General features: G+C 48.8%; 1 protein-coding gene across 2 annotated transcripts in view; it reads right to left on the reverse strand.

The window, feature by feature from the left end:
- The window catches only part of NECTIN2 (nectin cell adhesion molecule 2), a 67,732-nt gene that overhangs the window by 25,989 nt on the left and 28,527 nt on the right, over positions 1 to 13,216 (reverse strand). Inside the window, exons 2-6 of one of the 2 annotated variants that reach the window (XM_081962637.1) lie at positions 8,741 to 9,094; positions 6,017 to 6,310; positions 4,467 to 4,584; positions 3,523 to 3,671; positions 1,681 to 2,899 (exon numbers count right to left, since the gene is read on the reverse strand). In XM_081962637.1, coding sequence (XP_081818763.1) covers positions 2,433 to 2,899; positions 3,523 to 3,671; positions 4,467 to 4,584; positions 6,017 to 6,310; positions 8,741 to 9,094 — 1,382 coding nt within the window. In that variant the 3' untranslated portion in view covers positions 1,681 to 2,432. Of the gene's footprint in view, positions 1 to 1,680; positions 2,900 to 3,522; positions 3,672 to 4,466; positions 4,585 to 6,016; positions 6,311 to 8,740; positions 9,095 to 13,216 lie in introns of those variants that run through there. The other variant, XM_081962636.1, reaches the window with a different exon arrangement.

Consider the following 13,216-nt stretch of genomic DNA (forward strand, 5'->3'; position numbering starts at 1 on the left):
CCGCATTGGTGACAGGAAGGGCATCCGGCCAGCAAACATTAGTCTACATTCAGTTGCCCGGACTTCACCCTGCAAGGGATTATGGGGTCGTTAAAAGAGGATGTTGATAAAGGTAGTCCTCGACTTACAATAAGTTTGTTTAGTGGCCGTTCCAAGTGACAACGGTGAGTAGCACGGTTATTAAGTTAGTAGCACAGTTGTTCAGTGAATCTGGCTTCCCCATTGATCGTGTTTGTCGGAAGGGGTCACAAAAGGGGGGGGCAATGTCCCCGGGACACTGCAACCGTCATAAATATGAGTCGGTTACCAAGTGTCTGAATTTTGATCATGTTTTACCATGGAGATGCAGATGCAATGGTCATAGTGTGGAAAATGGTGGCAAGTCATGTTTTTCAGTGCCGTTGCAAGTGGAGAACGACGGCATTGTAAACCACACCTAAACCTGAACAGACATTAGATGTGTTCCTGTCACCAAAATGTCATTGGCAGGTCCTATAAACGTTGGCCCAAGTTTCTTGCTAGGGAGATTTAACATCAAATATTTGGTGGAGAGGTAGACTTTCTCTCCCAACTGGAATGGCCCTTGCGGAGCTCGGTGTTTATGCCGGTTTCTTATAGGTTTGTGCCGCTTTAGCTAGCACTTTCTTGACATTCTCCCAGGTTGTTTTCAGTGTTGACATCCAATCAGTCAAGCTGACTGAGGAGTGCGGAATCCCTTGGGTATTTGGGCATTGGGACGAAATCCATGCCACTCACTACTTTGAATGGGGCTAGTCCCATGCTATTGTGAGCAGAATTGTATGCGACCTCAGCAAAAGACAGAAGGTTCACCCCATTGAACTGCTGATAGTTCACGCAGCACCTCAGGTACTGCTCTACCATGGCATTCATCCTCTCTGCTTCCCCATTGGTGCTTGGGTGAAAAGCCGAGCTAAGGCTATTTGGAACCCTGACAGTCATTTTCTCTTACCCCTGAATTGGGAATGATGGCCCCTTCAGGACTTGTGGACTTGGACTCCCAGAATTCCTGACCCAGGCTGACTCAGGAATTCTGGGAGTCCAAGTCCACAAATCTTAAAGGGGCCACATACAATTCTCCACCCCTGTCTTAACATAGCCATTTCTCCAGCTGACCTCCCAGGGCATCTTGTTTGCAACCAATCCTGCTCCATCACTGCTTTCTAAATGCAAGTGCAACGACCAAATATAATGAGGTCGAGACGAGAGCCTCCTTGTCACTCTATTAAGAACCATTTCAATTTCACCTCCAGCAATGCTGATATTTATTTTTACACCATTCCAGGCACCCATCCAAGTCTTGCTGGCCAAATCGAAGGAAGAGGAGCGAGCGAGAAAGATAAGAGGTAGGTTTTGAGAAAGCATTTAATTACACACAAGCAAAGGCAGAATTGATGTTGAGATGGGGGCAGGGCGGGGAGGACAAGGGAAGGCACAGCCAAACCTAGTATGAAAATATCTCTTTGTGCTTTTGCTGCTGGGTTGTTGTTTTGTTTTGTTTTGTTTTTGTTTTAAAGCTTGGGTATTTACAGACAACGGAGAGAGGACACATAAAGTAGAGCACAAAGGTAGCGTGTGAACATGGATGACCCAAGAAATGGCTCAGTTCCCATTATGGGAGAGCCACCCCTTTCAGCCTTCCATGTGAGACCGTTGTAGAGATGGGAGGATGACGTGGTACACAGCCAAACCACGGAATCCACAAGACGGACAACCTCAAGCAATTCCCAGATAATTCCTTAAACCCTGGAGTTTTTTTTTTTAAAAGAGATCTCGGGGCTCGCCACAGGGCTCCTTCATTTCTCCCAACCCTCCCAGGATGCTATAAAACACAACAACACAGGACATTTGAAGTCCCAGTTTTCCTGGAGCAAGGGACAGCCGGGGGAAGCCCGGCCTTTGAAAGCAGCCGAGTCTCTTGCAAATCAAAGTTGAAAGCACCAATTTCAGGGGAGTCCCATTGGAGAGGGCATCGGAGTCTCCGTCCCTCACCGGGGAAAGGTCCCGTTTCACGAGGATGCTGGATCAGTTTCATTCCTTTCCTGCACCGCTCGGAGTGCCAGGTATTACCATCTGGTTTGCCATTTCCTCCAACATTAAAAACAAAGATTTTAAAATCCTCCTAAGGCAGCGGGACCAAAAAGATTTCTTCGGAAGGGACAGTTTCGAAGGCCTTGATAGTTTTCTCCTCAGTTTCCCTTTTCCTCAGGGGCAAACCCCATTGGTTTTTCTTCCAATGCCCACCTGCCCTGGCAGCTGCCTCTCGTTCCTTAAGCAAGGCTGCTGTCGGCAGAGTCCGTAAGTTAAAAAAAACAAAACAACATTAAAAATCCTTCAGGGAGTTTCCGAGAGTCTTTGGGAGGGAGCTCCGTTCTCTCGCTGTTCCCCAGAACAGCTGTCTGGACCGAGATCACTCACACATAGACTGCCGTTTTGGAGATGATGGAACCGTCGTGCTGCGATTCCATGTCATCGTAGTCGTAGCCGCGTGGGTCAGGGCTGAACCGCAGAATCGGGCCCAGCTGGTCAAATCGTTCCCCCTCGTCCTCCCGGTGCCGCGGGGCATAGCCATAGGGAGGGTGCCGCCGTTCCTCGCGCTCCTCCCCTCTGTAATCGTCATCGTCATCGTCCTCCTCCAGTTTTCGGCCCGTGGCGGGTTTCAGCGGCCGGTCGAGCTCAGTGAAGTCGTGTGTCGGGGGCTGAGAAGTGCCGTTGCCAAAGACTCGAGTCTTGGGATCAAAGGATCCTTTGGAAGCTCGGAGGTGCCGGCGGTGCAGGATGAAGAAGACTATGATCCCCAGAACTGCCAGGGCCAGGATCCCCCCCACGATACCCCCGGCCAGGGCTCCAACGTTGCGGCTCTGACTCTTCACTGGCTGGTCTGAGTAAAGAAAGGAAGACGGGGAAGTCACTCCGAGAAATGCCAGTTGTTAGTAATACCAGCACTGGGGAAGGGGCAGAGCCTCAACTGGATCCAGGAAAGGGAAGGCCGGGGGGTCCTCTGGGACCCTGCCATCTACCATCATCATCCTCACCATCTCTCGCAGGGGACCAAGAGGCCCCGAACATCCACAGAGAAACTAGGGTATCAGAGGGTCGAGGAAAGCACCGTTCGCCCCACATATGAGTTACCCCAGCTATCTTTCTCCCCACAAACTGCTTTGCACCCACAATACATCTGGCTCCGGGCCTTGGACTAGTGAAACCTCAGAATGCTTCCCACGTCCTTTTGCGCAAAGCACTGCACGATGAATTTGTGACAGAAGAGGAAGAATTCAAATATTGGCTCCCCCAGATTAGGTAAAAAAAAAAAAAAAGACAACGATTATTCCACCGTGCATATGATGAGACTCTGGACACGTACCAAGCTGGATGGGCTTAACATGCCTGCCCTCCCACCCCGAGCAGCAAAAGCGGCACCACAAATCTTGCTTCATCTTCATCCCACACACACCATTAGCCCCACACAGACATGGAGAAGGTTGCATGGGCCACAGCTCTTACCTCGGACGAGGATGATTTGCTGTGTCGAAACTCGCCCCACGCGATTGGTGGCTTGGCAGATGAAGGTGGTATTCACAGAGTAATCCACTTTTTTCACGAGGAGGCGATGACCTTGAACCTCTACCGACTTCGGAAGTGACCCATTGGGCCTGGGAAATCAAGCAAGACCGGTTAAGCTATAAAGAAAATCCAGGAATCAGATAGATAAGGTAGGTACAGTAGGTAGATAGGTAGGTAGACACAGACAGATGATAGATAGATGATAGATGATAGATGATAGATAGATAGATAGATAGATAGATAGATAGATAGATAGATGGATAGATAGATGATAGATAGATGATAGATAGATAGATAGATAGATAGATAGATAGATAGATAGATGATAGATAGATAGATAGTCCGGACGATCCCTGAAGCCTCCGGAGGGCCTCCGGGGAGGCGGGGGAGGCTCTTTTTGCCCTCCCCAGGCTCCTATAAAGCCTCTGGAGCCTGGGGAGGGCGAAAAAAGCATGTAAAAATGGGGGGGAGTGGCTGTAGTGCGCGCATGCGCACTGGGGGGATCGCGCATTGCATTATGGGTGTGGCACGCCCGCACATGACCCCCCTGCGCTCTCCCCACTTGTGGCACGCGAGCCAAAAATGGTTCGCCATTGCTTACTTTATTTTACTTTATTTAGATTTATAAACCGCTCTCTCTCCCCGAAGGGACTGAGCATGGAGGGAGGCCACTCTGGCCCCTTTACCACCTGTGGACTTCAATTCCCAGAAGTCCTGAGCCAATTCCCAGGACCAACTTTCATGCGGGCTCAGGAATTCTGGGAGTTGAAGTCCACAGGTGGTAAAGGGGCCAGAGTGGCCTCCCTCCATGCTCTGGCTGACAACTGTGTTGCATTGGGACGGGTTGGATAAGGGAAAACAGGAAAAGATTAGGTAGGACTTACGTGGTCCAGGTGAAATCTACCGGGGTGGGATTCCCCTTCGCGCTGCAAACGAGTATGGCATCATTGCGGGTCAAATACCAGTTATCGTCATAGCCCTCTATGGCGACCTCAGGAGCATCTGCAGAGAAAGCAATCGAAAAAAAAGCTCACACATGCCCCATGCGCAGATGCACCCCCCCCACACAACCTTCCTTTTCTGTCTGCCTCAACTTCCTTGAACATGAGCTGCGGCAAATAGTCGAGCAGAGTTCCCCAACCTTCCCGGGTTTGCGGACTGACTGTGTGTGTGTGTGTGAGAGAGAGAACTTTTGTGGCCTGGTTCCGAACGTCTCAAGGCTCGTAGTGGGCCATGGCCCGGGGATTGGGGACCCCTGGTCTAACTGCTGCCAAAGGTCCGATTTTCTCTACCACAAGCATCCTTAACTCCTGCTCTAACCACAGGTGCTGGGAAACTGCCTGGAAGGAGGGAGCAAACGGGGAACTAGCCTCGAGTCCTTGCGGCATAAACTTAACCTCCACCAAGATCTGTGAAGCCTTATCTGGTTGTTTCCAGGGGAAGGCCAGGAGTCTAGGGAGATTCTTGTAACAATGAAGTGATGAACATTTTAATGATTCAGGCTCTGGCTGTTCGCATCTGACCGCTGGATGGATTTGTGCCAGTCCCTCTCCTTCAACACCTGGAGGTCAAAAAACCATGACGGTTTAAGAGTTGTAATTCCAGGTGACAAGAGAGCAAGGATGTTGAACTTGTAGTCTAACAGAATAACAGCGTTGGAAGGGGCCTTGGAGGTCTTCTAATCCATCCCGCTGCTCCATCAGGAGACCCTATACCATTCTAGACAAGTGGTTCTCCAATCTCTTCCTAAAAACCTCCACAGATGGGAGTACCTACAACTTCTGGAGGCAAGCTGTCCCACTGGTTAATTGTTCTCACGGTCAGGAGATTTCTCCTGAGTTCTACGTTGTTTCTCTCCTTGGTTAGTTTCCATCTCTTGCTTCTTGCCCTCCCTCTGGTGCCTTGGAGAATAAGCTGACCCCCCCCCCCCTCTTCTTTGGAGCAGCCCCTGAAATATTGGAACCTTACTACCATGTCCCCATAGTCCTTCTTTTCATTAAACAAGACATCCCCAGTTTCTGCCACCGTTCTTCATATGTTTTGGCCTCCAGTCCCCTAATCATCCTTGTTGCTCTTCTCTGCACTCTTTCCCCAGTCTCCCCATCTTTTTTACATCATGGTGACCAAAAGTGGATGCCGTATTTGAATGTGGCCTTACTAAGGCTTTATAAAGCAGTATTCACACTTCAAGTGGCCTTGATTCTAAATCCTCCTCCCCAGCCATAGAAGCTGCTGGGGGGATCTTGGACCAGTCCTTCTCTCTCTCTCTCTCTCTCAGTCCAGCCTATCACGTAGGATGGTCATTGAGGGGCAGAAATGCAAGTCGGGAACGTGACGCGTGTTGCCTTGCGTTCCTGAAGATCTAACCCAGGAACGAACTCCCAGGGACACCCTCCCTCCGTCCCCAAAGCAGCGGCACCCCCAACCAACTCACACAATATGGAAAGTTGGACTGGGTAGAACTCTATTTGTGGCAGGGCCACGTGTTCCACAAGGCAGGTGATCTGCTGCTCGTTGGCTTCCTTGGTGGGGATCAGGTTGTAGTGGCTTGTGACGGTGACGGTGCCGTCAGAGTTGTTCGTCTGCTTGACGCTGGCATTGCCATTCAGCTTCGACTGCCAGATGATGCGAGCAGGCGGCTTCCCGTTTTCGGATGTGCACACGGCCACGGGCTGCTCCACGTTGCTGGATTTGACCTCCATGGCCTTAGCGCTACTTATGGGCTTGGCTGGAAGAGAAACAAGAGGTTGCATTGGTGGGAAGGTTGCATTGGCAGAAGATACGTGACTCCTAGGACCAGGTTGTATGAGCAGCATTACTCAACCCGGGACAGTGTTGTAGATACAAGAATTTTGATTGCTCTGAATTTGTGGGAGTTGAAGTCCATGCATGCTGACTGGGGAATTCTGGGTGTTGAAGTTCATGCATGCTGACTGGGGAATTCTAGGAGTTGAAATCCATGCATGCTGACTGGGGAATTCTGGGAGTTGAAGTCCATGCATGCTGACTGGGGAATTCTGGGAATTGAAATCCCCAAGTCTTAAAGTTGTTAAGGTTGGGTTGGACGCCCTTGGTTTAAATTATGGGTATTATGCACACACACACACCTGGCCAGGAGTTATGGGTTATAATTGGAGCCTAATGTTTTCCTTGCACCACCTAATCTCTCTGAAGAGCCGTGCCCCACTTCAGGCATGGGGGGGGGGGGAGGGAAGTACCCCCAACGCTAGTTCCAATGCTAGTGTCCAGGGGACCTTTGTTTGCAATTAATTTTGCACAGTGTAAACACATTGTTGGGGGGGGGGAAGGAGACTACAACAAACAAGAGCCTCTTCTACCATTTTCTCATCCTTTGCCAGCTCTCCCCACCCAGAGGTGCCATCTATCTCGGAGAGAAAGTTCTGTAATCATAAAGTCCTAGAGGGGTTGCTATTCTTGGAACGAAAATGAATGGGATTTTCAGTTAAAAGGGAGGGCGTTTGGAAGTTTCCCACCGATTCCCCTGTAATCATAAGGGCCAGAAGAAATTCTGTGTAGAACGCACAGCACACGGGGCAGAAATCCCTATAATTTTTGTAATTGCAATTTATGCAAACTCGTTCTCAGGACATACCTTAGTTTTCCAGGTCATTAAAAAAAAAAAGGGGGGGGAGGGAAATAAGATGGAGGTTGGGATTCTACCCCAAACTGCTGAAAACGTTTGCAAGTTCTCAAAAATCTCAAAATTTTCAAGCGGGCATTGCCCCCCAACCTCTGATTTTTTTCCCCTTGGTAATTCTACATCGCATGTAGTCCTCAACTTGCAACTGTTCATTTAGCACTCATCCTGAGTTACATTGGCGCTAAAAAAAAGTGACTTACGATCAATTCTATTTCTTTATGTACATTGAGAACATATGCACAAAGGACAAATTCCTTGGGTGTTCAATCACACCTGGCCAATAAAGAATTCTATTCTATTCTATTCTATTCTATTCTATTCTATTCTATTCTATTATTTTCTATTCCATTCTAATTCTATTCTAATTCTATTCTATTCATCTAATTCTACTCTAACTCAAAAGAGTACACCTTTACCAAATCTCCCTCCAGATATTGGAGAGTGAATCTGAAGTAGTGTAAGATCTGAGCAGATTCCAGCCTTTGGGGGGGGGGGGGCAGGGGGGTTGGTATTTTGCTCCGCAAAGAACCTATTACTAAGTGTCATTAGCCTAGTTCATCGTGCAATAAATGAATGGCCCGTAATTAATTGAAAGAATGGGGACACAGCTGCACGCTCTCTCTCTCTCTCTCAATCCTCGAATGCATGACCTAGCAGATCTGTTTAAGCGCACAACAGCCCCTGGGAAGTCATTCAAAACCGTGAGGAACACTTGAGTACCAGACGTAGGGGGCATAGAAACAGATGTGGTTGACTTCGCGCGTTGGGGAGTCAGCGGGCTGAAGGGGCCCACAACCACCAGAGGACTCTTGGGGCAAGGCTGGGGTGGATCAGCAAATGAAGAAATAAACTCTAAGGCTGATTGAGGTCTTTAGAAGAGAGGGTGTTGCTTTGTCTCTAGGCCAGGGGTGTCCAAACTTGGGAACTTTAAGACTTGTGGACTTCAACTCAAAATCAGAGTTTTTTCTCTGCCTTGCCTTTCCCATGCGGCTTAGACTGGGTTGGTAGTAATTCCACCATCTGCAACTTGACCCAAGGCATGGAGCAGTGGTGGGTTGCGGGCAGTACGGCCCGGTACGGGCATACCGGAGCCCGCCCGGAGCACCGGGTACCGTTCCCGTACGGTGCTCTGGAGGGCCCGCCCGCCCGAGCTCCTTACCTGTCCTTTTAAGCCTTTGGCGCTTCCGTGCATGCATGGAGTGTACAGCCCCTGCGCGATGCTCCGCTGAGCAGCTGAAGTGTCGTGGAGGATTGTGGAGGCGTCGCAGGCAGGTACGACGCATGCCCATGCCGCACATGTGGGCAACGCCAGGCCCGTTCCAACCATACCAGTTGGAAGGGGATCCGGACCCCACCACTGGCGTGGAGCCATGCCTTACGAGCTCCTCCAGGCACCGCAACTCAGTGTTTCGCGGCTTCGTTTTGGGTGTGGGTGGGTGTGACCCCTGCAAAGTGTTAGCGGGAGGGCCAATGGAAGGCAGGGGCCTTGGTTCTTACCTAAGACGATCAGGTTGGTGGTGCCGACTTCGTTGCCGTTGGGATAGGTGGCAAACTCGCAGGAGTAGGTGCCCTCGTCCGTCATGACGAGGTGTTCAATGACCAACGTGGCGTCCGTCAAGGACTGTGTGGAGAAACTGATCCGCCTGCTGTTCTTCTCCGTTGGGTAGTTTTGTCCATGCACTGGATGGTGGACGGCCACATTCTGCCTCCGACCTCCGACCTCCTTCACCCAGGTCACTTGGCTGACTTTCATGTCAGGTACAGTTACCGCAATGCTGCAGGGCAGAACCACTCTCTTCCCCAGGTACCCAGTGAGCTCATGGTTGACCGTCACTTGCTGGGCAAGTGCAACTAGAGAAGGAAAACACAAGACTGTTGAGTGAGGGGTCAGTTCCTGCACATTGTCACTTTCTGGTAACTGAGAATCACTTTTAAAGGCAACCCAGGAGAGCTTTTACCTCAGAATTCTATTTTATCTTCTAAAGGAGGAACGATTTGGCTGCGCTTGCCAAATCTGGACATGGATGGGATTCACACGACGCACTAAAACCCCAAAGCGGGTCGAGCAAACAACGGCCAGGTTCACCTCATCAGGCATTGAGTGGTGTGGTGGCCTGGAGGTGGAGATCTCCCCTCACAATCAGGAGGTGGTGAGTTCGGTCCTAGGTAGAGGCAGATATTTCTCTCTCTGGGCACGATGAGAATATATATCTGCTGAATATAACTCCGCATTGGCGACATGAAAGGCATCCGGCCAGTATACACTCCACCCCGCAAGGGATTATGGGGTCGTTAAAAGATAATGATCTCACCAGGGATGCCCAGATGGTTTTATGCTGTACTTTTTCCCTAATAAGGCCAGAGTCGTTAATAATATTATGCCTCCTGCCTCCCAAGGACTCAACTGTTAATTGCAAATATTAATTTAAAAAAAGAACAACCACTTTCAGGCTAATAGGTACATAGGCCAGCACACCTGAGTCAATCAACTAACCTGCTTTTCAACTATCCCCACCCTGAGAGATAGTTTGGGCTGACCCAAAGCCATTCCCTCAGTGAGAATGGACGTGAATATGAATCTCATATAAACTAAGTCTTTAATTATTACCATGATCTTTTAGTGAACTTTGTTCTCCTTCTTTTGGCACTGCCACTTAAATTGAAATAATGGCTGTTTCTCCAGCTGCAGGGACAAATTAAGCCACTGATGCTATACCATGCTTTCAGCAAAGGTGTTTTATGAACTTTTATAAGTTGCAACAGGGCAGCCTAGTATGTTGCTGCTTATATTTATTCATTGGCTAAACCCATGGACACTAAGATGAGTGGACTTCAACTCCCAGAATTCAACTCTCTGTGAGTTGGAAGTCCACACATCTTAACTAAGCCAAGGTTGAGAAAACAATGCTGGCTGGGGAATTCTGGGAGTTGAAGTCCACCCATCTTAAAGGGCCAAGATTGAGAAAACAATGCTGGCTGGGGAATTCTGGGAGTTGAAATCCACCCATCTTAAAGGGGCCAAGGCTGAGAAACAACGCTGGCTGGGGAATTCTGGGAGTTGAAGTCCACCCATCTTAAAGGGCCAAGATTGAGAAAACAATGCTGGCTGGGGAATTCTGGGAGTTGAAATCCACCCATCTTAAAGGGGCCAAGGCTGAGAAACAACGCTGGCTGGGGAATTCTGGGAGTTGAAGTCCACCCATCTTAAAGTGACCAAGGTTTAGATCCCAAGAGAAAACAGGCTTCACACCCACTTCCCCATTGCAGCCTGGAACTTTTAATTTTGGCACTTCCTGAATTAAAACCAGTAAGATTGTCATTTAAGGGCGACATCCATTGAGTGGAAGGCAGGCAGCTCAGCCAGCTGAGTAGACCTGCCCAATTCTCAAGAAAGGCGTGGCGGCGAGGCACAGCGGCTTCAAACGAAACCCCGCATTGTCCAAGCTCTGCATGGAGCCAGGGGTTCAAGGAAAGCAGGATGTCACCTCCACGGAGTCAAAACAAACCCTTGGCTTGTTTGTCCTGTTATGAAAGTAAACATCTGGCAGGACGTGGTTTTTTTCCCCCAGTTGTGGGTGGAAAAGCAACTTGCTCCCCCAAACCCTGATTAGCAGTCAATGTTTATTTATTTAAAATATTGACACAGATGCCCCCCTCGATATCAAAATTGAAATTTAAGAGAATGGAGCTAAGGGTGAAGACGGTTTGTGTTTCTTTACGGAGAGAACATGGCAAAACCCCATCAAGTTGGCCATCTAGTTTCTGCCATCCCAAAGTGCAGGGATGCTTGAAGGTCATCTAGTCCAATCCCTGGCAGAGCGCAGCGCAACTACAGCTTCTCTGACCTGTGGCCATCCAGGGTCTCTCTAAGCACTGAGAACCCACCCCAGGTTCCAAGATCAGTTTCTCCTCCTGGTGAACAAACTCTGGGGGCTGGGATGGTTTTCTTATGGGTCCTAAAGATGCCATCCCCTTGGTTTATTATTTATTTACATCCCGCCTTTTAAATAATGATTCGAGGCAGTCAATATTATCCAACACACTTTCCTTCTCCTTTTTTCTCCACAACAACCCTGTGAAGTGGGTTGGCCTCAGAGGGACTGGCCCAAGGATACCCAACTGGCTTTCATGCCTAAAGCGGGACTAGAATTCACCGTCTCCCGGTGATTGGCCCAAAGACACCCAATTGGCTTTCCCTAAGGCAGGACTAACATTCACTGTCTCCTGGTTATTAGCCCCAAATCTCCCAGAGGGGGACTTGAACTCACAGGCTCCTGCTTTCTAGCCTGGTATCTTAACCACTAGACCAGACTGGCTTGCCTTGATGCTAGAAACTGGCGTCGCTTTGTAGCAAGCGGTTTCTCAATCTATCAAAAAGGAACTTTCCAAAACTCTTGGTAAGCCAAGGGAGTTTTGGGCCAGAGCAGTGTAACCTTCTCCATTTTCCAGGGAAATACTTAGATATTTTATTGGTTTTTTCTCTTAGAATATGTTATAAGATGTAATGTTATAGGAGGTTTGTTGAGATTGCCAATGAATGCCAGTGGGTGGTTGTGTTTTTGAATGCAAACGATATCAGATAAAAGCACGTTTAAATAATTATAGTGGTGTATTGATAGTAAAATGTAGGAAGATTTTAGAGGTAAAATGTATTATTCAATGGGAAGGAAATATATGTAATAATTACGATGAAAACTTTTTGTAACCAATCGACACTCTTTCGACAGGATGTAGAGAAGGATGATTCTTTTTTGTGTGTGTTTTTGTTTATTTAAAACAATAAAAAAAATTCCCAAAAAAAAGGAACTTTCCAAAACTCTTGGTAAGCCAAGGGAGTTTTGGGCCAGAGCAGTGGTCTGCTGCATGTAACAACCTCCATTTTCCAGGGAAGTGGAGCACGGCTGTCCGTCTGGCATCTGAAGGAGCCAAAGGAGAATGTAGGCTCTTTGCAAAGGATTTAGCAGGCTGCGTCCCCAGGAGGGGGACGACTTCTCCAGACCGTGGCACAGACGGAGCAAGGAGGATTCGCAGGGGGAAGGATCTCTTAGCACAACTATTTGGGTCCCATTATTACGGTAACGGATCAGGCCGCGCTCCATTTAACACACACACACACACACACAGTGCCCATTTCGTTTAGCACCACTGGGTTGACTGCATGGTGAAAATGGATGTTTGCCCCAGAAAGCTTGAAAATGCCATTCAGAAGAGAGAGAGAGAGAGAGAGAGAGAGGGAGGGAGGGAGGGAGGGAGGGAGGAGGATGGGGGTACAAAATAAGATTGTAAGAAATTGTTACGTCCCTTCTTCTCTTCCCTTAAGGGGGGGGGGCGGCTATTTCTGCCCTCCATCCTTGTCAGAAGGAATCTGCACATCAGCCTAGTCAGCACCGGCGAAACCAATTTGGGCCATTCATTAAAATTAATGCCCACATCCAGGTTTTAATCTGGAGGGACAGATTCGAAAAGGAACAAGGGTGGGGGGAGAAGGGGGGGTACTCTAAGTCATGCACTTATCATGTAAAGTCACGGCACTGCAAGTCATGCGTTTTCTTGGTTCAAAGAAGGTTGGGGGAGTTATACCGAAATGTTATGTCCACCTTTAAAGCAAAAGTGGGGAACTATCTATGGCCCCTTTATGACTCGTGGACTTCCAGTTCCCAGGATTTCTCCACCAGCTTGGCTGGCTGAGGAATTTGGGGAGCTGAAGTCCACAAATCATAAAAGTCGGAGACCCCTGGCCTATTGCATGCTTTAAGGAATTCTTCCGCAGCAGTGGTGGCTAGATAAAATGGGCAGAGATGCACTGATTTGATGCCGTCCAAAGTCCTTAAGTGGCAGGGATCCCCCCCAAAATGAAATGGGCCGAAGAAATAGGATAATGCGGTGGGGGGGGGGAGCTGATCAGGGAGCTGGAGGCTCAAATATATGACGGACAGCTGCAGGAACAGGGTATGTCTAGTCTAATGAAGAGAA

The sequence above is a fragment of the Natrix helvetica genome, assembly GCF_964273705.1.
Source record: "Natrix helvetica genome assembly, chromosome: 9".
Lineage (NCBI taxonomy): Eukaryota > Metazoa > Chordata > Lepidosauria > Squamata > Natricidae > Natrix > Natrix helvetica.